Source organism: Pleuronectes platessa, chromosome 9 (assembly GCF_947347685.1).
Source record: "Pleuronectes platessa chromosome 9, fPlePla1.1, whole genome shotgun sequence".
In the NCBI taxonomy this organism is placed as follows: domain Eukaryota; kingdom Metazoa; phylum Chordata; class Actinopteri; order Pleuronectiformes; family Pleuronectidae; genus Pleuronectes; species Pleuronectes platessa.
This window is the reverse complement of record NC_070634.1, coordinates 3,217,853-3,242,519: the sequence shown is the minus strand read 5'-3', so window position 1 is coordinate 3,242,519 and position 24,667 is coordinate 3,217,853. Positions and strand designations below refer to the sequence as shown.

The following is a 24,667-nucleotide window of genomic DNA, read 5'->3' as shown; positions in this document are numbered from 1 at the left end:
TTTGCTACAAAACCTAGAATGGCTGATGATGAGAATTAATGAGCTGTGCTAATTGAACAGCTCCCACATCAACAAGTAGGCTACTGAGTTAAAGTGGCCATTCTGATGTCTTTAGAGGTGTGTGATGCAAGACGCTATGTCAGCTGAACAATCGGCAGCAAATATTTGACAACTGTGTGTCAGGGTACCACAAACTCGATGTTTTAGCGTACGTCAACTGCATTGGAAAGAATTAAAGAACGCTGGTGGTTTATACATGGATTACTCAAGGTTAACACAGAGAGCAGCATGGCACAATGCCACTGTGCCCCAGGTAGGCCCTTCCAAAATCTGATCTAAAAGATTTAGCAGCATGTGTGTCCTGCTGCCTTCAGACAGCTACCGATATTTCATGAACTGCAGGAAACACTTTGAATAGACTACATAACAAAGCAGCAGGAGACAAAGATGCTATAAGTTAGAATAAGGTTCATATTAATTAAGTAAAATAAGATTAAAGATATTATTATAAAAAGGATTCAAACAGTTTAATTAACATTGCTTTCCTGCATTTTGTTATATTATGCCATAGTTGGGACACATTTACTCTCAGTATTTAGTTTGCTTAAGCTCTTGTTGGCAAGATAACTAGAAGTGCCGAAAGTGCCAGTGGTTTGAGTTTGCCACAGAAACAGATGTTGCTCAGTGTTCAACAACTCTCATTTGATTGAATAAATTCTTACCTGTTCACACTCTGCACCAAGTGTTCACACAGCTGGGCAGCGGTCCGAGCATCAACATGTAGTGTTTGAATGTGTACAAGTCTTTCCTCAGATGATCACTAACCGGAGAGCATTCATTTATATCCCACTAATGCACTGATCATCTCTAGTTCACGGTTGTTAGGTCCTGCTTACTCTCCACCCACACCTCCTCGGTTTGCTGATGGTCTCTTTACACACCGTCTCCTCTGCCCACGTCAGTCATCTCTCCGGACACACTGACGAGCATTTGTGATTGAACACCTTTGCTTTGAACTGTCAGCACGCACACACACACACACACACACACATATTTGTACATCTATCTTAATGAGGACATTCATTGGGATAATGCATTCCCTAGGCCTTTAAACAAACTTTAACCATCCAGACTAAATGCCTTACCCTTGCCTAAACCTAAACCTATGTTTTAACCCTCCATCAGCCCATGAAAAGTGAGTCAGAAAGTGATGACCGGCCAAAATGTCCCCACTTTCCAAGATGTTCTCAATCGGAAGTTTGTAAGCTCAAAATGCTCCTCACAAAGATAACTGTGTACACACACACACTCACACACACAACCAGAATGCAATCTGAGGCCCATTCCTAGGTGTAACACTTTCATCTCCATGGGCTTTCAATACACACACACACTCAAACTCACTACTGAAATGGGCCTTGATGAAACAAAAAGCTACCAGAGTCAAAGAATTACTGAACGAGCTGAAACAAACACACACTACTGTATTTGACTGGCTGCCAATATGCTTGAAACGAGTGATGAGTTATTGACAGCTGCTGTGCATCTGAAGTTGCTGAGGTGTTTATTGCTGTCTCCAATGTGCTGACACACACCAACACACACTCACACACACACACACACACACCAGATACGCACACGCACAAGGAGACATGACGGTTTTCCTTGAAATGCTATAACAGACAAGCCGTTATTTGAACTGCACATAATGTGCGTGATGGTATTAACTATGAGTGAATGTTCATCATCTATGAGCAGGTTACACACACTGTGTATGTGTGTGTGCGGGGTGGGAAGGGGGGGTACACACTGTAGATTAAATAATGCACAGTGTCTCTGTGTGTGTGTGTGTGTGTGTGTGTGTTCAGCATCTTTATTTGCTGTACATTGAGACATTTGAGTGGCAATAGGTTTAAGGGTCTAATTAGAGCCACCGATTCAATGCACTGGCGAGGCTAATTACTGGATTTAAAATAATGAACACATGTACACTAATGCACACCCACACTCACACACAATTAACAAACTTATCCACCTGTGCGATCCCCCCCTCTCCTCCAACCACCTTTTCCACCTCCTCCTCCCTGTCCTCCTCCCCTCGTTTGGTGTGAAATTAAACATTAAAGCCCAGCAGCACATGAGTCAAGGTACTTAATGATGTCGACTTCAGAATAAATTTCTCTGGAGAAATAGATAAAGACAGAAAGACAGGTCAAGAGGGAAGGAGAGAGGAAGAAAATCCAGAAAGCACGATAACCTGCAAAGTCTTGAAATGCCTGAAGCCCTGAACCACAGAGGTCCCCACAGTGACTCAACCTGACCCTTAAAGGATCCCGCAGTGGTCATCTCAGGGTAACGATGCACAGGAGACTTTTGTTCAGAGTTTGGGGTCTCAGCCATCACTATAATTAGGCTGCATACAAATGATACATCTGTGACCACAGGCTCAGACATGACCAAACGGTTGTATATACATTAAACACTCTATACAGCATCTTTTTGTATTTGAGTCCCCACATTTATAAAGTCTCCAGACTGGCAGTGAAGCAAACATGAGCTTACCACCACAGTGCTATTCTACCACAAACACTGTGGGTACACCTTGTGCTATTCTTTTATACAGTCTATGGGCTCCACAGAGGACAAATGTAGTACTGCACCAACATGGTTACAAACGTATATTTGCATCAGGCATCAGATTTCCCTGTCACAATCCAAGAAGCGATTCTACACCATTTTTTTTTAAACTCAGTAATATTCCTTATGACTGCATTTAATGATGGTGAAGTGTCCCTTATATATATAAAGCTGTAGCACAGGCAGAAAAGAAAACACCACCCAAAAAGGTTCATTTCTAGTAGTCTGTTAAACAGCAACAACATCGAATGATGAAATAATAAATGTAATTTCTTCAATGATGAATATTTATTTCACCAGTTATCCATTCAACATGTGAATCCTCCAAACTGGCCTTTCAGATGAATCAACATCTCTGTGAAATGATTTCAATAAATACTGAACATGACAACCTTCATGAAGGTTTCATTGCAGGGCTGCCTTATTAGCCTGAATTAGCTTCAGCTAGGAGAACCTAATAAACTGAAAGGTAAGTGTATATATGTTTCACTATACTCTTTTCAAGGAATTACCTTATAGGCTAGAAGTCTTTGTTAAAGGTACAGGGATATTTTTATTAGATATTAGATATATTGTTATAGAGTTGATTGTCAATTAACACAATAAGTCTCACTTAATGCCCTTGTAATTATGATGGAGTTTTTACAAACTTCAATCATATGGCGTGTTTTTATTGTGTTCTTATGTTGGAGCAGTGAAAGCTTCAGTGAAAGATGATTTGCTTCGAACAAGACGAGATAATGTCACCACTGTTATTCTATCAAACGCAATAATCCAGAGTGAGATCCAAAGATCACAACCCTTAGTGAAAAAGTTTGGTCAAAGTGATATAGTGTGCATAGACAGAGAGTAACAGAGAGATAGAAAGAGAGACATCTACTGTATTAACGCCAGGGCTGGTCCATTATAGAGCACCTTTAGAGTGGATATGACTGCAGGGCTTTAAATGATTTATGTAGTGGTGCAACACCAAATTACATCCCATTACTTCTCATTGTGGCAATAAGCCGTTCTGTCATTCTCCTGTATTTGTTAGTGCAGCACATAAATATTACAGATGAGACACTGGGTAGCAATTTGGGATCGAGCTAATGACTTTTCATCTGCTCATGTGTGAGTAAACTGCAAACAGGGAATGGAAGGAGGAGACTGAAAGTGGACATAGAAGAGATTCTTTATGTATTTACACTGGTACATGTACTCAAGGATTAATTAAACACCCTTAACAAACAGACTCCTTTTGGCCATGAGTCCCAAAAAAGGGCTCATGAACTCTCTTGATTCTAGATGTAATTATGCAAAATTGTAACTCATCGGAGATGTAAGTTTAAATCAGTCTTAGACGCATTGCCAGTGAAAATGTTAGTTATTTCCTCATACATTTCTTTATTTCTGTTTTCAAAGTAGTTCAGGGGATTCAGGACGACATCTCCAATAATTTAAGGGACTTACAAATGAAACATTTTCTAAAAAATGAAGCAGCAGAGAGCGTAATATGCAGATATTTAGTATGTAACACTTTCATTTTTCATTAGTCATTACCTGTCAGCATTACATCTACTATATTCAAATAACTGGTATATTCAAAGTAAGGGGGAAACGAGCCATCAGAGACCATTGTCAGTGTCAGTATCACTCTGAAATAAGAAAACATTTCAAAACGTGCTAGTCGTTTCTTTCCGCCTGCCATAAGATCCTGCTTTGACGGCCCCAAGATATTAAAACACCTTCTCTACGCCATCCACAGAATACAATGCCGAATGCTTGAGAAAGTGTTAAAATGACACTCCAGCATTGGAAGCCAAACAAAGTGTGTTTCACAACTCATTAGATATTTTGTATTCTGATAACCACCCCACTGCTACCCCACACCTCACATTGTCTCATTACCAAGCCAAGGTGACACCTTGGCCTCTGTGCTGGGCGTCCAACATATACGCCATCTGGCCAAGCGTCATCTTGTCCATGTACCTTCCCAAGCATGCACACACGCACAAACTGTTTTGTTAAATGTGCACACAAACAAACAAGTTGACTTTCCACACATCAGTCCTGTAGCCGTCTACCTCTAAGCAGAATGCATTAGATAGTTGAAGCCAGCAATGTGTGCACATTATAATGAATAACATTTTTGATAACTAATAATAATGTTAGTTCTGTAACTTAGATGTAAATTGCGGCATTCTCTGTCACCGCACTTTAAAATATTCACTTCAAAAGACTTAATTGTGCCAACAGGCCCCATAAAGACCAGGGAATAGTGGTAGTCCATACTGTATGTATCTATGGGGATATTAGATCTGGGCCTGGGGCCAGAGCTTTAACATATACCCTGCTCTAGTCCTACATACCTAATTTAACATCACAGCATAATTAAAGGGACTTGGCAGCCCCCTCACAGTCGATTTCAGATTTCATAGTCCCCTGGGCTACAAGAGAACCCCCTGAAGGGGGCCGCTGCTGGATGAATCAGAAATCTCTCGATCTCAGAATGAATTTATCTGCTATTTCACACTAGTATGTTCTCTGCAAACACTGCTTACAGAAGACACAGGCACACAAAAGAACTGTGTGTGAAACGTAGCCAGTGGATTTCTTTCTCCGTGAATGCACCGATGCACTTCAGGGTCCATGTCTGCTGCAGCTCCCTCACGCCCTGTTCGTCTTTGGGAAATATGCAGACTGTCGCAGCAATCCTCTCTCTGGTCCAGTCACCTTGTCATGGTGAGACCACTGGTGGCTGTTTCAGCACTGTGTTTTCAATCTGAGATGATGCAAAGCTTGCTTCTACATGAACCCCACGAATCCCAAATGCTAAATCATTAGCATGCACAGTGGCCAACACAATGATTACCAGCTAAAGGAGAATGTTCAACCAAATATCAGCATGTCCCCAGAATAGCTCGATCAAAAGCCCGTCAATCTGTTTAATTCTGTGGAACTCATTTGCCTTTTGTGTCGTATTACTATCACATGAGTGAGAGACCGCTTTCTATTTATGTTATTCTATTGAATCAACATCATTCAAGTACTGACTTAGTTTCCGTTGAGGTTTTCTCAGGCGCATCATCAAGTTCCCCATTTTTTTTTACAAATTTAATATTTACTTGAATTAGTAATAATTAATTTCCTAATCTGTCTTTCCATTCGATCTCTTTTTAATTCAATGTGTACCTTTTTTACCATAACTGAATTAGACTGCACCATACTATTCACTTCTCAAGTACAACCCTCAAAACAACGAGGTGATACCAGAGAAATTAAAATGATCGGAGGGGTGATTCACATAATATCTACTGTATGATCATAAAAATATTTGTTTTATCTCCGTGAGCTTATTGGGTCATGTCTTTAGACCTATAGATACAGAGATACCTGGAACAATGCATTTTTAAACTATGGATGACACCATTGTGGCACGACGTCACCTCTAATGACGAGGAATCTTTGGTAATATCTTGTACACCATTTTTGAATGACCTTGACCTTGATATTTGACTGAAATGCTGCAAAAAAACTACTAATATTTCCACAAAGATTGGTGAATATCTGTCCATGCGATGTTGACTTATTATTTTCACACACATACATAACACACAAACACAGACATGGGCTATGCCGGCGCAAAGGGTAACAATGACATAATTCATCAACTAACCCTCATTCGTGTCCTCCTGCTGTTTGTGTGCAGAGGCTAACATCATTGCCAACAGTTAGTTTACAGATGCCTCTCCATCACTGAGGAAAACAGCCTCGTGCATGGTTGTACTGTTTGGCCATTTTGGAAAGGAACCCCATAAATAATGACTAGGAATGAAATGGAAACAACGTGAAAAGCTGTTACTTTTCACCTCGCCTTGTCTATCTGTGTTGTTCACAATATGCTGTGTCTGAAATATGCATGAGGGAAAATGTGTCCCTGCCACAGCGGCAGCGACGGAGCGCTAAAGACATGAGGGTGGGGGGGAGATTGATATTTTTTTTGCAAGATGAATCTTAGAAATGGGGCAATGTTATGACATTTGTATCCCCGACTTTTGTGCAGTTGCTGTTGCTGACATTTGTGAAAGTAATGTTTGTTGGCTGTGTGCCGACAGTTCAAATGTCCTTCATTTAATATTCAGGAAAGAAGAAAAGAAATAAGCCTCATATTTATGTATTGTAATGCGAGGGTCATGAATATGTATGAACAGCTATCAATGCTTTCACCTTGAGCAGAATTGCACACAGGCATGCATGCACACATGCATTTTTGTGCACGTGTGTGCGTGGGCGTGTGCGTGTACGCTGTGTTGTGTTACTATTTGGAAGAACAAAAGGATTAAAATAAGGGTCTATTCAATCAGCCAAGGTCACACTCTCATTTCTCCTCTCTGACCAAACAACAAACAGGCTGTTCAAGCACGGGAGCTTTATACTTAACAGTTAAATGAGGAATTTAAGTGACTTGTTCAGATTGTATTTCGTTAAATATCCGGTGAGATTCTTAGCTCCCAGACAAAAATGTTATCAAGGAGTCTTGTAACCATAGTCCACGATCAGCAGCCACCACGATCAGGATCCACTATTTACTATTATGAGATGAAATTATAAGATATGATTAGATATTACATTCATGCCATTGGCATTGAGTAATAGATGATTTTTTTTAAACTAAGCTGAAAAGATAATGATAAGTGCAGAGAACGGATCTGATCCTGATAAGAGATGTTTTCTTTTCCTCTTTTAGTACCAATGTTTGGTTCAGAATTAACTCTGAGTCCAAAAGGGCAGAGGTGAAAAAGTCCATCACCAGAACCAGTCAAACCAAGTTTGACAGGAGACAAACCTAATATTCTCCCCACACATTGGTACACAAATCCATGTATTTCATCTTCACAGGAGTGCACGCACACGCACACAAATGCATGCACACAAATGCGCTAACACACACACACACACCACACTAACCTAAGAAGAAACAGAGCAGAGAAGTTAAGCTGTGAGTGGAGGTGACAGAGCCCCTCAAGGGAGACCCAAACACAAGAAGGGCCATGCCTATTCCTTCCTTCTATTTCCTCCCCTCTTTCTTGTGTTTTTGTGTCTATGTATGTGTGCAAGTTTGTGTGTGTGTGCCGCATCCCGCAGGATCCTCCTTCAACAACTGAAAAACTGGGACAAAGCCTAAGGAGTTAAAAAGAGAAAAGACACAAGCAAGAAGAAAAGGACAGAGAGGGAAAGTGAGATGTGGTCAGGGTGAAGAGGTCATGATGGACGGAGAGACAGAGACAGGCATGAGGGAAAAGGCTAAACTGTGTGTGTGAGGGGGATAAAGGCAGATGTAAAGACAGAGAAGCGGGGAGAAGAAAGAGATAAGGGAGAGGGGGAACTGTGAAGGGACGCAGTGGAAAATTCACTTTCTCTGAAGATGCCTGAATCTTGAGGAAAGGCAAATCTACAATGGAGCTTCTATTCTCAACCCCTCTGGAGAGGAGATGGCACACAGATAATTTCAGAATAATGCAACATGTTGAAATATATCCGCAACTATTTGAGACATTAAATAGCGTTCACATGCGCTGGGAAATGGCCTAGTTTGGGTTTCAAAAGCCAAGCACTTAATTCAACAGAAAGTAAACATATAGGGAGTTGCAACCCACCACAGACAGAGCTTCTCTGTTGTTTTTATAAGGTCTGACAGCATTCAAGGTGAATAGTTGATTCCAGGAAGCACACAAACAGCATGATGTAAAACCATCTTCCCAGAGCAGCTCTATAAGTGAATACTTCACAGCATAGACAGCCTCTTCACTGTTTGGCCCTGAGTTGGATCAGGTCTTAATTATTCTCAGACATCTTGACATGGCAGTTAAATAGAGTAACGGTTATTATCAGCTCTAGTCACATGGAAAATCATAATTAATATGGAAGTATATATTTGAGGTAATCAGTCATTATTATATTGCAATTCAATAACATGTTAGTAGAAAAATTATTTTCTTTCCATCAGCTCGGCTACAGGGTGTTTTGCTGTTGATCCAGGAGGGTTGAGTATGGGACTTTGAATTCTTTCTCACCGATGAGTCGGGTTCACAAACTGTTGCCTGTGTCAGGTTGAATTTAAAACTTAGAGCAAAGAACGCTCTGCTCCAGTGCATTTCCATTGCCTTCCATTCACTCCCTCCTGCAAGGAATTAGGCTAGGACATTAACCGACTGTAAAAGGAACACTAGAAATTACTAAATGTGATTTTTTTGTGTACAGATTAAACTAAGAAGAATTTAACGTTAAAGGTGCTAGTACATGTAGAAATACAGAGCCAGTTTCCAACCACATCCTGACTGCAGCTCAGTATTTACCGACATGAGAGCGGTACAGAATCAGTCTCATTTAACTCTCAGCAAGAACATGAATAAGTGCATTGACCAAAATGTTAAACTAGTCCTTCAAATTCATGCTCACAGATACATTCATCAGCCACAATCTTAAAACAGGTCGCTGATGTAGCCGTTGTTCCCACAGCAACAGTATTGCCTTTTTTTTTGTTGGGGCCCTGGCAGCTTGTTAGGTTCCATCACAGAGAAAGTGGGAAACCATTGTGATCACTTTAGATTAATTATGATACTGACCTTTGTACGTTTCTACACACTGGTGAATTATCTGCACAGATCCCAAGTCGATAACTGCACTTGAAGAAAACCGGCCAGTCCTAATAGATGTAATCTGTTCAGAGACACGTGTGTGGCCCCCCTCTTGTCAGCAATCACCACCGCTGGAGACTTGTTTTCACCAAGCAGTCTGTTTTTAGTGGGCTTGCATTTTTTCTCCAGCTACTAAATCTGTATAAACAAAAGGGTTCATTTAAGATGCAGTGATAAAATCTAAAAAGAAAAACACAAGCCTGCTTGAACAAGCCACAAACTGCTAAACACACCAGAAACAGTAAACTGTTAAAGTGAAAACAAAATCCTGCCCTGATGTTCAGACTGTGACACTTTATATATTTGTTGTTATTATGAAAAGTGTGATCATTTATCTTACATGAACTTCCCTTCACCCTCTCACATGTACTCCTGCATCAGCCTGTGTTTTCATGTTACCCATAATGCCTTTGGCAGAGAGGAGGCCTGAACATGACCGCAGTCTGCTGTGGGCTTTTGTGGAGACTGTGATGATAAAAGTAGAGAAGGAGCGAGACGGTGAAAAAAATAATACAAAAAATGCAAAAATGCATAAATCAACTTGCAGCAACTTGAGCATACAGCTTTGTTTGAAAATACCACATGACAGGTGCCGGTATAAAACTCTCTTTTTTCCAACGCATTACTTTAAGGGATATAAACTTGTTATGGACCCTTTTTCATTTCAGGAAAGGAGCCAAAGCTTTTCAAATATTAATGCATGAGTGTTCGCTGTTGTCTCAGAACAAGCAGCTGTCTCAATAATATTTTAAAAGCTATAATATGGACGTTGTGAAAAACAAGCCACCCCTGGCGTGAGACTCAAAAGCAATCGTTCTCTGCCGGAGATCCTGGTGGCTGTGGCTGAGTTTAGCTGCGTAAAATGTGTTTATTTTTATTTTGTTTTACAGTGGAAGACAAAAAAAAATGACAACTATTTTGTTTCCAAGGGGCCAGTTTGTCTGCATGCACCACGTGCCAAAAAAAGAAAAAATTGAGCTGAGCTTGTAGCCGCAGTGTGAGGGGAGTAATACCCAGGCCACACTGGATGTGTGAGCAGCGCAGAGCATTTTGCGTTTTATTTAGGCGGCCATGATGTCAGGTCAGAACGTCACAGGCGTGCGTCTCATCTGGTTCACAGCAAAATAGAGTGAAGATGATCGTTCACCACAGTTTCAAAGTCTACTTGTTGAATATGTCAAAATGATCGATATTTTCAACAATGCCTGTAGTGATTTCAAAGTAGAAGCACCTGAACCCATTTATTTGTTGTTGCACGACCGGAAGATGCATGGCTCCATTACGTAGCCTCAAATAGCAGCTCTGCAGCCAACAGACGTCCGCAAGACACAACAGATCACCTGCATACACACACATGCAGTGAGATGCAGGCGTAAGAGGAGTTGTATTAGAGCGGAAGTAGGTTCATGTACCTATGGACAGTCTTGACATCCCACCCTTACTCAAAAACCTGAGAAGGGAAACATCTGTGCACTGCAGCCGGGCTGTTCAGTGAGTCTGGGTCATCGCACCTCTTCACGTGAAGACATGTTAAACGTAAACAAAATACTTAAACACTGTAGCTTTAATTTCTTATTCAGCATATTTTATTAAAAAGCACAGTTTGACACCCAGCCAGGCCAATAACAGTCTCAAAGCCATAAATACTCCCCACAGCCGACTCTCACACATCTTCTCCAAATACACATTATGTGCTTATTTAATAGTACACTACGTACTGGTCTGTTTTTTTCAAATATATAGTTTTTTTATATACATACATTAGCAGTGTATATTTAACAGAACAGCTGCAGTTAACAATTTAATTTCATAAGATCTACAGCTCTGACATTCATAGAAAAGCATTTGTAAAAAAAACAATTCGCTTAAGAATTTTCACTGTTACTGTCTAGAATGCTCCAATGTTGATGGTTACTGACATATGACAGTGAACAAGCTGTAACTTCGACATGCATGATTTTGTAGCTTGAATATCATCCTTGTATAAAACACAAAGATCCACAAGACAGACAGATTTGCAACTATGATCTACTCATGTCATTGATCTCCTCTCAGGCATGTTTCTATGACACTCAGTCTTTGCTATTTTTTATATTTTATTTTATATTTATTTTTCTGAAATAACTGAAGCTGTCATCTGCGAGAAGTGGATATCTCCTGCATTTACTTCATTTCTCAAAATGAATAGTAAATGCATGCTGCGGGGAGAGCGATGACCAACTGCAGCGCTGCTGCCTCTGATCTCATTACCAGGACCACTGTCCCAGCATGTGATAACTTAATGAACACCCTACATCCAAGACACATGAAAACACTGCTTTTAACCACAGAAGACTTATTGAAACCAGCGTGGCACAAGACGCTACAATAGAGAAAACTCCCATAGCAATTATCCTCTGCCTCTCTGTCCTGGGCTGACTTGTTTTTGTCCTTCTCCCTCTAATGTCACTCCACATCTGCCCTTATTTCACTGCTCTTCATTACTGCCCAACGCTGGCACTCGCCCTGGGTCTTCTAACTTTGTTTCTCTGTTGTGGTCGTGAACTCTGCCATGGCACAGGCACAGTAACAAGAGCTCAGCTCCTTGTGCTGGCTGCAGATTTAAATACTAGTCAAAGCCTTAATTAATCAAAACAAGAAAAAAGTCGTACCATGATGTCAGTGTTTGTTTGTTTTTGTCAAGTTCTAAATTTCGTCCTGAGTAAGCGTGATCGAGGGCCCCGCATATTCACTCCTGATGGTTTTGCACCTGCAGCTGGAGGACATCAGTCTTCCTTTAGACAAAGTGTTTGTGTCTGACGTAAAACAACCAGCTTCATCACACAACAGCTCCAGGTCAACTGAGTGTGCTACTTTAAAAAAGTCAGACTTACTGATAATGTATTTCTTCCAATCAAGCGCTGTTACCACAGACATCTAGCCATGAAATTACCCTGTCACTCAACATGATCGGTCCACTCCCTACACGCACCACAGACTGCACATCCTACCACTGTGTTACTGATAATGACTGACGTCATGAAAGTATCGGAGGAATAAAGGGAAAGCCTCTGTATAAGGAAAGCTGTACAGGTGACTGTAGATCCTCTTAATGTACGATTAGCCAAAAAATAAGACCTATGTGATGCTGTAGATCTGATACAGTTTAACTGGAAACACATGCATGACAAATTAAATATACTGCTGAAATGGTCACATTATACTGTGTCTGCAGAATTCCATGTGATTTCTTAGCATGTTGACGCTTTCATGACACAAGATAAATGATGATGCTCCTGATTACTGCACTGAAACAACACCTTATTGTCCATGTGAGGAATTTAATTTAAAACATTTGTTAACTTTTTTAAGCACTTGAGGATCAAATCATCACAAAGTATTTAATCATGCATTATAACCACCTAAATCAAATGGTTAAGGCTGTCATACTGCTACTTAAAGTGGGCCTTGGGTACCATGAAAGAAATATTCCACATTGAAAGTTGTCACAGCAGCAGTGATTTGAATTTATTTTTTTTCTGACTTGCCATTGCTACTAAAGTTGAATAGGCGACAAAATATCCTTTCATCCAATCTTTACTCTTCTCTGTCTTTGTAAATGAAGGCTAACTTATCCAAAGCCTCGGAATGGAAAGTGGCTTCATTTTCGCAGCAAAAGTGAGTCATTTAAATCATTTATTTACTCATCTGTCTGGAGATTCACTCAGTGCCAAGCTGACCACAACCTACTACATCCATGCTGTCATTTAGTAATGCTCAGCCCCATCTTTGGCTGACTGCTGTGTAACATTCCCCACATGATGGAACCATCCATTAAGTGAGGCGAACATGGGACTGTGTGCTCCCATTAGGTTGAGTAATGTTGACGATGTAAACTGGCCACGATAGGAAAACACCGTAGGAAAAATGGTAACATAACCTTAACTCAACTTAACTGTCTGCATGCACCCATCATAGGTGCACTCTGGTACTCTATAAAAATAGAGACATTGTGTGCAATAGGTTTGCATTTGCATTTGCTCCTATGATTCATGTTAAGCGTTGCCTGTCTGAGATTATCACCAGCTTCATCATGAATTTACAATCGGGGTTTCTGTTAATGTATGTGCTTTTATAAAATGTTAATACCAACGAGTTTCCTTTACCCTAAATGGTATCTGTACTTTTGTTTATATCTACATGTTGTTTTTGTCATCTTTGATTGAAGTCGGAAACATTCCTTTTAACAGAGTACATATTTTGGGCTGGTGTGGCTGTGTATAATCATTGATTCTACAAGTTATGTCATTTAATTTATTTGGCCCAAATTTATCTTTACTTTTTTTTCATTTTAAAATAAGCTTTTATATTCTATTAAACTTTTGAACCTCTACTTCTTGTGCTTTTTTTTACTTGAGGTGCATAGATAATCTACTGTTCTCATTACATACATAAATGTTAATTTAATGTATGTACACTTTAATTACCTATGGCTCACTGCATAATGCTTAATCAAGTATTTGCTGTGGGAGTACTGTATGTAAAGTGTGAGAATGCCGTTTTCACAAGAATAAATTATTTTCTTTCCAACCGCAGGATGTAAATTAAAAGCAAAGCAGCCTAAAGGTCACAAATTTAACATTTTTCTTTTTTTCCTGCATCGCTAATTGTTTGCTCGACGTAATCTCCCTTTTCCATACAATGAAAACAATCTGGGTCTGTCTGGTACTTTGTTGCATGATGGCAAAATGACCAAATATGTAAGCTTTCATATTCTCCCATTTTAAATGCATCTCTGCTCTGTACATCTCTGCTCTGATTTGAGGAGAGGAGAGGAGCAGTGAGAGCGCACATTTGAGAAGAGAAGGAATGTGCACTAAGTGATAATATACACTGCTGCCAAGACAATGACATTAACACCCCAAGCTTACAAAGGACACTGTCAGTCTCTCTCTCTCTCTCTCTCTCTCACACACACAGTATATACATCGAAGAGTACAAGGCTACGGGATGGCGAGGGGGAGTAGGAGGAGGACATTATCTTGAGGAAATAGTGGTTGATACAGAGGCCCGAGCAAACCTGAACACAGCTCTGCATTCTTTTAATGGAGATTACACAGTCTGGGTCCAGCTCATCTTCTTTAACACTGCATACGACTACATCACTCTGTGTGTGTGTGTGTATGTGTGTGTCTGCTTGTGTGCCTGATAAATATGCCGCCGTCTCCGCGCACATCCAGCATCCTTAACGGACACCTTCCGACCCCACACCTGGCGTCCAATCAAATCTCCCAATGTGGCCGACCAATGAGAGCACACAGCAGGGAACCACGGGAGTCTGATGCTCTGACTCTACCTCGCCCTCGTCCTGACTTCACAGGGTCTACAAATCACGTGGCTGATTCAGGGTTTTACTAGCGAATATGTTACTCTGTCTATCTGCAGGATATCTAATGGTCCTTAGCAACTCTGACAAATATGGAAAGGTCATTCCTCCTCCGCTCACTTCTAGTATATTAAGTCAGTGGAAGACTGGGTCCGACATCTTGGTTTTTCCTACTTTGCTTTGCAAAATTGGCCTTAAATTTACTCCCAGCTAGCGTTTCAAAGTCCATCCCCTCTTTTAAATTCGGCATTCTTAAAACCTGCAGATGCCCTGAGTCAAGAGCTGAATAATTCGTAGACCTTGATCTTCCAATTTCTCTCTGCTGCACGACACAGCTCCTCTTCCTCATTTGTCTTTCTGTTTTCAGGCTGTGTCTTCTTTCTGTGGCATTGTATAGGTTGCGTTCAGATCATACATACCTCCTTGTCTACATATTTTCTTGCCCGGTTTCCTGGCACATTCCTTGGATATTCTTTTGACTGTAAAATGAATAGAAGACTAAAGAATAACATGGAGCCCCTGGACAGGCAACATATACACACGCCCAAACGCACACACACACACGCACACACACAAGCACGCACACGAACTGCATGCACACACACTCACACACACACACAAAGCTGATTGAGGGAAAAAGAGGGAAAGGGCGAAATAAAGACAGAGGGGAAAGAATGAATCACACCAGCTCAATCAGCACAGCATTCAGCCTATCAGTCAGCCAGCCAGTCATTCAGCCAGTCAGCCAAATCAATCAGTGATGATCATGACAACGACTGTCTTGTTTAATGAACTGTAGCCATTGTGGCAGAGCACAATAGGCTATGATGAGCTAGGGGAGGTTAGCCGGAAGGGGCGGATATGGCCATGGGGAGAAGGAGGAGAAGGAGCGACAGGGAGGTGGAGAAGGAGAGAAGGTTAGAGAGGATGGAGGGAAGGAGACTGATGGAATTGGACTGTATGGATGGCCGCCCGGCACACGCACGCTCTCTCACACACATATGCCAACTGTCACTCACAAAACCACTCTGACACACTCATGTTCATAAAGCAGTGTCATGCACATTAAACATGCACAAGGTCATGCTTCCCTTCAACTGACAGAGAGACAGACAGGGACTGAGACAGAAATGCACACTCACATACTTAAAACACATCCCGACAACTCTTCTGTCAACAAGAAGGTTGTGGGTTCAAATCCTTTCACCCTTGCGCCCCACTGTTTCCCCGACCATCCTACCATGGGCCCTGCAGGCTAACTCACCATCCTCAGTGGGGACGTAGATGTTTAGATAGAGGCAGTCTTCGCTCTGGTCCTGGACGTACGTGGACACGATGTCAATGCTGTTGGTAAACCACACAGGCAGCATCACATCTGGCAGACGGCCCTCCACGATGCTTTGAGGGCACACTGGGGCAAAGTGTGTGGCATTGCGCACCTCAGGCCACGTTGCCGGCGGCTCGGGTGGCTGAAAGCGGTGCTCGCCAGTGGGTGGGGCAGCATATGGGACGCCCAGGAACTGCACGACTGGACCCAGGATCTCATTGTTGAGCTCTTTCTTGACACCACGCAGCCTGCCGTAGACAGTGGTGACAACAGGGTCGTTCTCATCGAGTTTCTGAGCTGACACGGCAGCTGGGGCTGCCTGCAGCAGCAGCAGTCCCAGCCATATTAGAGAGGACGCCCACCGATTGGCCCTCAAGGAAACTTCAAGTCCTACGAATCCCATCATCCTTGTCCCGTCCTCCGCAGACTGAAATAGTCGACACCCAGTCCTCGAATGGTGCCTCCACTTGGACATAGCTGCTACTCCTTGAACTCAACTTCCTTGCTGTGTCCTCTTTTGTACTTTCCGATTAAAAATTCCTTGTTTTCTTTTTTCTCACTTAAGCCATTTGATACAAACACATAATTACACTCCAATTCTCATATTCACACACAGGCATAAGTAGCTCCGGAACGGATGGGGGGTGATGGTTGCTAATGATCCTCTTTAAAATCCAGGCAGTGTAAATGATCCGCTGGAAATGTAACAGCCATCAGTTTCCTCCAGCTTGGTGATGGGAAATCTTGGAACTATTCCTTGTAATAAGGAAAATATACTCCTCCAAAGGGTCCTGCCAACAACCTCTACAAAAGTAAACTTGAATATCATATTTATGTGCCACTATCTCAGCAGGTAGACAAGCCAGTTAGTGATGAAAGTTTCCATCCCCCTGAGTGGAGGATCCTGCCACACGGAGCAGCGGAAGCAGGGGTTGCAGTGCAGCAGATGTAGTGTCTGGACTTGGATCAGCTCCGGCCAGTTCAAAGTCTGTCCCCTGTAACACAGAGAGAAAGTGGCAATCAGCAGTCATACAAACACAGGTCACATATGTTTATTTACTTTTGTTTGTCTTTCCTCTTACAAAACATTGAATTCAACCATTTGCAGAATGGACGTGTGATTTGTTTTTCATCCATATGCAATTAAAGAGGAGCACAGCATCTCATTATAACAAAACGGCAGTTGGTGAAGGTGTCCATCAGTAAACATGGTAACAGATGCTTACTGGTCACGATGGAGTTTGTCCTACAGTTTATACCCTACCCTTCGTAGGGAGTGACCTTTTATGGGGGAGAACCATCGAATACAGATGCTTCCTGCCAGCAACACAGCGCAACGTCTAGGAGGTCAAGGTTGAGGACAGACACGTAGCGGCTCTGTCTTTCATGTTTAGCCACTTTCCCATTGAAGATACAATCGATGCCAAGCACAAATATTGTACAAAGTTTGACGATTTCTAAACACATGGAAGCATCATTGACTGGCTGCAATGCATGGAGATATGAAGATGTAGTAGAGATTAGTAGAGTAACAGTTACGACATTAATCAAACTTAATATGGCAAAAGAACATGGGAAATTGTAATATTTGCATGATGTATATTTGCTTTTGAATGCCTGGTTATTTGTTACTCCCTTACATAACTACCATTAAGAACAACATGAATAGCAGTTTTATAATTTGCACCATTTTTGTGGCTTTCTTCTTAAATGCTTACCAAAATGTTGTATGCTTCTAAAAGAAGTGTTTCCACATTTGCCAGTGCATTCGTTTGTCAGGATTTGCTTTTCCCTCATAATAATGTGTGCCCACACAAATAGAAGCCATTTATCACATTAATTCCCTGATCATACACAAGAACATGCTGGCTCCTGTCTCTCGACGCCTGATAGGTAACTTTCTCTGGTGGGATCCATGAGTGTCAAATTTCTTTATTGTGGTTGCTGCTGGAAGATAACCAGAAAAATAAATCACAAAATATCTTCAAGAAAGCTGTCCCGTCATGTTCAACAATCTAGTGTCTCCAAATAAAGAAAAACAAATAATAATTTCAAAAATAATGTACAGGGATCAAAATGCACAATATATCATATTGCAAACTATAAGGAGCGAGGCTAGTGAAAATAAATATCTGCTGACACAGAGAAGCTAAAGTACTGAACTCAATCCTAATTCATTTCTCACCTTAAATAACCAGACTATTTTGAGGAGAAAATGTGTGTGTGTGTGTGTGTTTGTGTGTGTGTGTGTGTGTGTGTGTGTGGTTGAGCTGTTTATGTAAGTGTGTGCATGGGTGTGCAATGTAAAACACAAGGGCTTGTCGTGCCCAGTATGAGTTTTTCTATGTTTTTTCCACACTGCTTAGGAGTCAGTGTTCCACATGGATGAGCTCACCTTCATATTTCATACACTGAGGAAATCCTATTTACTGCAGCTGCACACACAACTTGCCGAGGGACATGGACACTCGGTTTCCTCAAATTTGCCAGCGAGGAGAGGCTGACCCGGCCCGGGAGCCTCAGACAAACAACCAGGTAAAGTTTAGAATTAGAACTGCTGGTAGATAATGAGAGTGAAATGATTATTTTAAATCATCATAGCCACCCTCTTTGACAGGAATGGGGAAATATGTCAGAGCCACAGAAGTCTCCAATAGCTCAGTACTCTGCATCTGCGGTAGCTCTATTGAGCTTTAGTCGTGCATGAGGGTTTGAGCATGTTAGCTGCACCCCCCCTGCTGTTTGTCCTTGGGTCAGACTTGGATCAGACCCTGACCAACTTACTCAACACATATAGTTGGGTTGATTTTATACCCAGCAAACAAGGGTGTGTGTCCATATTTGACACAGTGCTGAGTTGTAAAAATATTCCCAAATTACACATTATCACATAACTGTTTAATGTAATCAGTCAACAGAAGGTCTAATCCCGTCTCAAATTTGTATTATTTGTATGTCCTCTCCAAATGTCCTTAATACAACTCTAATCCTATTTTATATATACTCCTTATAGACACTATAGATGACTTACATAAACCATCAACAACCAACCTGATGCATTGTAATAATGTTTTATACCTTTGAATTAGCAGCCTGTAAAATTATAATAATTAGAACTGGTATACTGTGTGATATTATGTGTATTATAAAATTTATTAATATATTGTTATTGTAGGTGAATTCCACCAGCTCTGCAGTTTTCACTGTGGTACTAGATCAAAACAAAACTGTGAGGTATTACCCACCCCTTATCGTCCCTTGTTCGAGTTTAGAGGGGATTTAGAGTGAGAAATATTTTTGTTCACTTGGAACTGAAAAACCCAAGAGCTGGAAACCTGTTGTGTTTATATTACAACAGGATGTCACCAATCTTCAATATTTGAGACAGGTTTTCAGATGGTCAGTCAATGTTATTTATTTATTTATTTATCCCCAAGCTTGAATCACAATTTCTTGAGCACAATGGCTCTGAAAGGACATATTTCTGTTCATAGATGGGGATCCATGCTGGATTCACAACTAGCAAGCGGGGAGGTTGATAAATCTTCTAACGCCCCATGCAAAACAAAAAGAAAAAAAAAAGAATACAAATATCTCCCAGTGTTGACGATAACGAAGAAGACGTGAAGAGAGTTTGAGGTGATAAGAGCTGACACCAGTCTGTGTGTGTGTGTGTGTGTGTGTGTCTGTGTGTGTGTGTGTGTGTGTGTGTGTTTTGTCAAGAAAATCACGTGATCTCTGCAGCGGAGTTAATACGTCACTTCAGGTCTTTGCCTGTGGCAACCAGCTGCTCCACCTCTTGCTTGAATAATGCGGAGGATATGTTGCTGTTCTGAACGCATCTGCAGAAAACCTCCTGCCGTGTTTGAAATGTAAACTTTGGTAAAACTCAGTAGACAATTCTCCAGATTTACCTGTAGTTCTGAAAATGGAAAAACAGAGATGTCATTGCCTGATGTCAGGACTAAAAAGTGTCAAATTAACACTTAAAAGGAATTTAAGGTTGTAGGGGTGTGCTGTGGTTCTTGAAAGTGATCTGCATATTGTTTTAAGAACAAACAGCTTGAAAGGTGAATATAAAAACTGTTATACAATAATATTTCTGCCCCATTCCCCACAAATAGCATCCTGAAATAATTACAGTATGAAAACTTGGGCAAGAAAAGAGATGGGCAATGATGTGTTTTGTAAAGCAACAGTGCTATTCGAAATTTGACGAATGAATCCTAATCAGTTCATCTTTGAATTCAAGTGGCGTTTGTGCCTGATATAATGAAACTGCCTCTAAGGGTTCCTGTGATACTGCATTCACAAGAAAAAAGACGCGAGTTTAGATGAACAACCCAAAAACCTAGAGGGAAGCAAAAACAATGTTTTGTGCAGTCACAGCAACTGTTCTGAGTAAAAGTTGCTGCCAAATTTGAGGAGTGTCCTTCAGGGCTTCGCTGACATGATGTCTATACAGATGGACATGATTCCTATGATGGTGCAGAGTTTACAATAATGCAATAACCATCATTATTGAAATAAGTGGTTCTGTGCATAACTTTTCTAAAGTTTTGTTTTCGCCATTATCATGCTTCGTGACCACTCACCCTCGTCAAACCCTGAAACTAACTGTGAAGCCTGGTCTCCCATTTTTTGTCTTCAGAGCAAACCTGATCTGTTCTCATTACCAGACTTCACTAGAATGTATCCTGTCTTTCTTGCCGTGTTTGGATGGTCTATTTGTGGGTCTGCATTTTGCTGCGTTATTTGTGAGTGAAGACCTAAATTCACCAGTGAACAGGGGTGTGTTCTATATCTGTGAGCAGTAAGGGGAGTGGTTTAATGAGGAACATGACTTTATACAATAAAGATAGGATTTTTTAGAACCATGCCATTGGAGATAGACGGAGCTACTTTACCTTTAGAGATTTCACTGCATACAAAAGTAGTATTGCAACACACAAACACAACTGTGTTTCTTACATAGAAAAATTATTGTTGAAGTATTAACAGAGCGACTGCACTCATAGGTGTGTCTTAACGTCTGCCTGGATTATCTGCACCACTACCATATAGTATTTACTACTGTAGATGACTGGCAGGTAAATATTTATCTGTACTGCATTTGCCCTCAAAGACACCACTCTGTCTATGGTCTCTCCATGTAAAAATGATTAACTGTCTGCTTTTCTTTTCCCTACAATTTTAACTGACCTGTCTGGCTGACAAATGTACCCTCTCTCTCTCACACAGACACCGACACACACAGAATGCAGGTTATTAGGAGAGCAGCAACACCCATTAACTGAACTACAGCTAGTATATGTCTGATTTAGTTTTTCCCAAAGAAGCAGATCTCTAAAGTTGTGCTGAGCACATCCAGAACACCATGAAGCCCGCCAGAAAACGTAATAGTCTTTGTTGTAATAGTGTATTGATTAAATTATTCATTTATTATTAATATAATCTTTCATCTCGTTTCTTACCCTGAAGGTAGGGAGGGTATTCTACCAAACGCCTTTTCTAAACTCAACATGATAATGGACTCAAGTTTGTTGGATATGATGTCATTTTTTTACTATTTTTAAGTTTTTCATTATTATTTGAGCAGACAGTCAGAGAGATATTTGGGTGAAAAGAGGTTAAGGGGGACATGCAACTAGGGTCCTCTTTGCCAGGGGTCAAATTTAGCTTTTTGTTGTTTTATGGCACGAGCCTCAGCCATTCAGCTTGAAAACTTCAAAACAGACTGAACTGGATTCCAGAGCTACATATTTACACAACGTCATCCACTTAGAGACTCTCAGGAGTCCAGGAATATACACAACAAAGTTGTGCAGACACCTGTCCAATATCACCAGAATCAAGGGACTCAACTATCGTCAATAATTGTGTCTTTTTAACTTTAAGTGTAGGCTTTGATCATCTTTGTAATTAAAAGCAGAGACGTTAAGACAGACTACACTGAAAATACAATCCTGTGAAGTGAAATGAAATGAAATGATGAGTCCCAGTCTCAAGCAGCTCGGCAGGAGAGGAATTTCCAACTCGTCAATGAAACTAAGAACAAACAAAGAAGAGAATCAACTGTGAAGAGCGCCAGAACAACTCTCAACAGAGTTGTGTAAGACTGGTATCATCCCTGCCCAGGAGGATCCCATCTGTCATCAGAAATAAAGGCACATGTAGCAAATATTTAAAAAAGAAATAAAAGAAAGCCGCCTTCCTCATGAAGTAGCTATTAACTTATGTTGCTGTTGATTATTTATTGTGAACCTCTCAATATAGTTTAAATACTTAATTTAATTGACTTCATTCTTTTTAGACTTCGGCTTGACTTATACACAGTGAGTGACCAGACGTGTACACAGTTTGGTTTTATATCATATGTATAATATTACAATATATTTCTAATGCAAGACATTAAATAGAACACATACAGTAGATACATTGTTAACTTCTTGATTTGAACAAATGAAAGCTCAGGCAAGATCTTAAAGCAACTAATTACAACTTGTTTTTAACCTATTGTGCATTAATATATGAATTGTCCATAATAAAATGAAAAGAAAATGCGTCTTCAGGATCATGTGAATCTACAGTAGTTTAATCAGACAACTTAAACAACACATCGTCATCAGGTTTGAATCCAAACTGGATCTTGTCCAGTCTGATTGTTGAGAAGCAAAGACAAAGGCACAAATAGATGAATCACTCATGGAAAATAACTACAACCTAGTGTGTGTGTTTTATATTTTCCCATGGCTCAGATAAAAAACCTCAATGGTCTCATGGCAATTACATAAATCTCACAGAAACACAATGGGAATTTACTGGAGATTTGCTGTGGCCTATTGTGATCAAAGTCATGACTGCTCATTCTCAGCCGCCTGCTGTGTTTGGGCATGTGGTAATTTTCCATCAATATACAAAAACGCATGTGTATTCCACTGGTTTCCTCACTTGACATGATCCAAAGGGACCATTTAGCGTGCCTCAGTTTGCTAAAAGTAAAAGAGGTTTAGTCGGCAATTCTTCTGTGTCCCTGAACAAATAACAAAAAACTGCTGACTTTCAAAGGCGGCCGACGAAGCAGTTTATCCTCTGGCATCAACATGGCAGCTACCATGGAATCACACAATGAATATTCACATGTACAAGGCTCTCATGTAGCCTTTGCCACAAAAGGAAACAATTTAAATGTGAACTCATTCTGTGGGTGGTTTAAACAAATTTTGGCTCATTTATATTCACGTGACCATGGGGATTGCATGAATAAGCTGTCAGTAAAAATAGATGAATAAAAGAATAGATTATAGATTTTCCATTATTCAGCAAGTGTGTGTGTGTGTGTGGTCCTGGTGTTATTCCTGAATTTGTTTACGTAGTCACATTTTGGACACTTGTCTTCCTTATGTGGACAAAAAGCTAATCTGCATATTGTAAATCATTGCATCACAAGGTGAATACATGTTATAAGGATCGGTTAAGGTTACTCATGCACTCGCACACATAGAAATATTACTATTTTCTTAATTTTCTAATTTGCGACATAGGTACATAGTATTTATGAAAAGCAGGGGTGACGTGGTTTATCATCTTACTTTGATGTTCTAAGAGAGCGAGCTAAGGAGTCATGTATTCCAGCTCCAACTGCAATGAAATGTTATAGTATATGATCAGAAATTAGTTTCGTAGTCTTGCCATTGTTGATGAGTATTGATGTCTGATTTACAATATGGGAGAGTGGGAGAGAGTTACTACAACTGTGTAGGTACCAATTGTAGCTCATTCCTCTGTGTTAAAGGTGAACAAGTGTGTTAAATAATACAACTGTCTCCTTTTCTTACATTGTTGTTCTTGCACCTTTATATAAAGATCATAAAGATAATTCAAATTGATAGCAATTGCAGGCTTTTTATGGATGTGTATACAGATATGTACATCACTGAACCTCAATTATACTACAGTCATTTTGACTTTTTTATATTTTGAACAATAATTTAATATATTTATATGTGTACACCATCAAGCATAATTTTGTAAAGTGCACATATTTTGTTGATTTCAATGTGTTGTGTTAACATTCAAGCCGTACAGCACTAGTACTTGGGGGTGAGAGAGAGACTGTGTGTCTGCTCCCAAAGCTACTCTCTGATTCTGAACAAATGTACAACTGTGGTGTGGCTGCTGTTTCTTCATCTTAGGAAAGACAAAAAGTAAATGTGTCAAACTGCACTCAAATATGCAAAAAGATCTTTTTTCCACTGGCATCCATTTCCTCTCTTTAAATATTCAGAAAAGACTGAATATGGAAGTAGATGTATTTATAAAGCGGTCTATTTCCTCACTTTAAAACCATGGATGTGACAGTTTGCATCTGCTCTTGTTATTTTGTTGAAGGTCTTTTGGGACACAGGCGGCAGTCGGTCGAGTGGCAACAACACAGGAGTGGAGGTGAGGCATTAAAAGAGTAAACAGTTTAGGTTTCCCATCTGCCAGCTCAGAAACAGGAGTAGAAATCCCCATGTTTTTTTTTCCTCTGTGAAACATCTGTTGAGTCATTCTAAGTGATCCCAGGCGTGGTGCTCTCTCTCCAGTCAAACCACACAGAGGAGCAACAATTGCCAACTCAAAGCACACATGGTGATGGAGCTGACCGTCATCTCC

The 24,667-nt window shown here is 40.5% G+C and overlaps 1 protein-coding gene across 6 annotated transcripts in view; it reads right to left on the bottom strand.

Annotated features, from left to right (window-relative positions):
• Window positions 1–16,484, bottom strand: part of nlgn1 (neuroligin 1) — a 247,515-nt gene extending 231,031 nt beyond the window's left edge. For 3 of the 6 annotated variants that reach the window (XM_053431438.1, XM_053431434.1, XM_053431435.1), the window contains exon 1: window positions 15,947–16,067. In XM_053431438.1, coding sequence (XP_053287413.1) covers window positions 15,947–16,052 — 106 coding nt within the window. In that variant the 5' untranslated portion in view covers window positions 16,053–16,067. Of the gene's footprint in view, window positions 1–382; window positions 409–11,887; window positions 11,911–15,942 lie in introns of all 6 variants that reach the window. The other 3 variants (XM_053431437.1, XM_053431436.1, XM_053431433.1) reach the window with 3 other exon arrangements.
• Window positions 16,485–24,667: the final 8,183 nt, after the last annotated feature.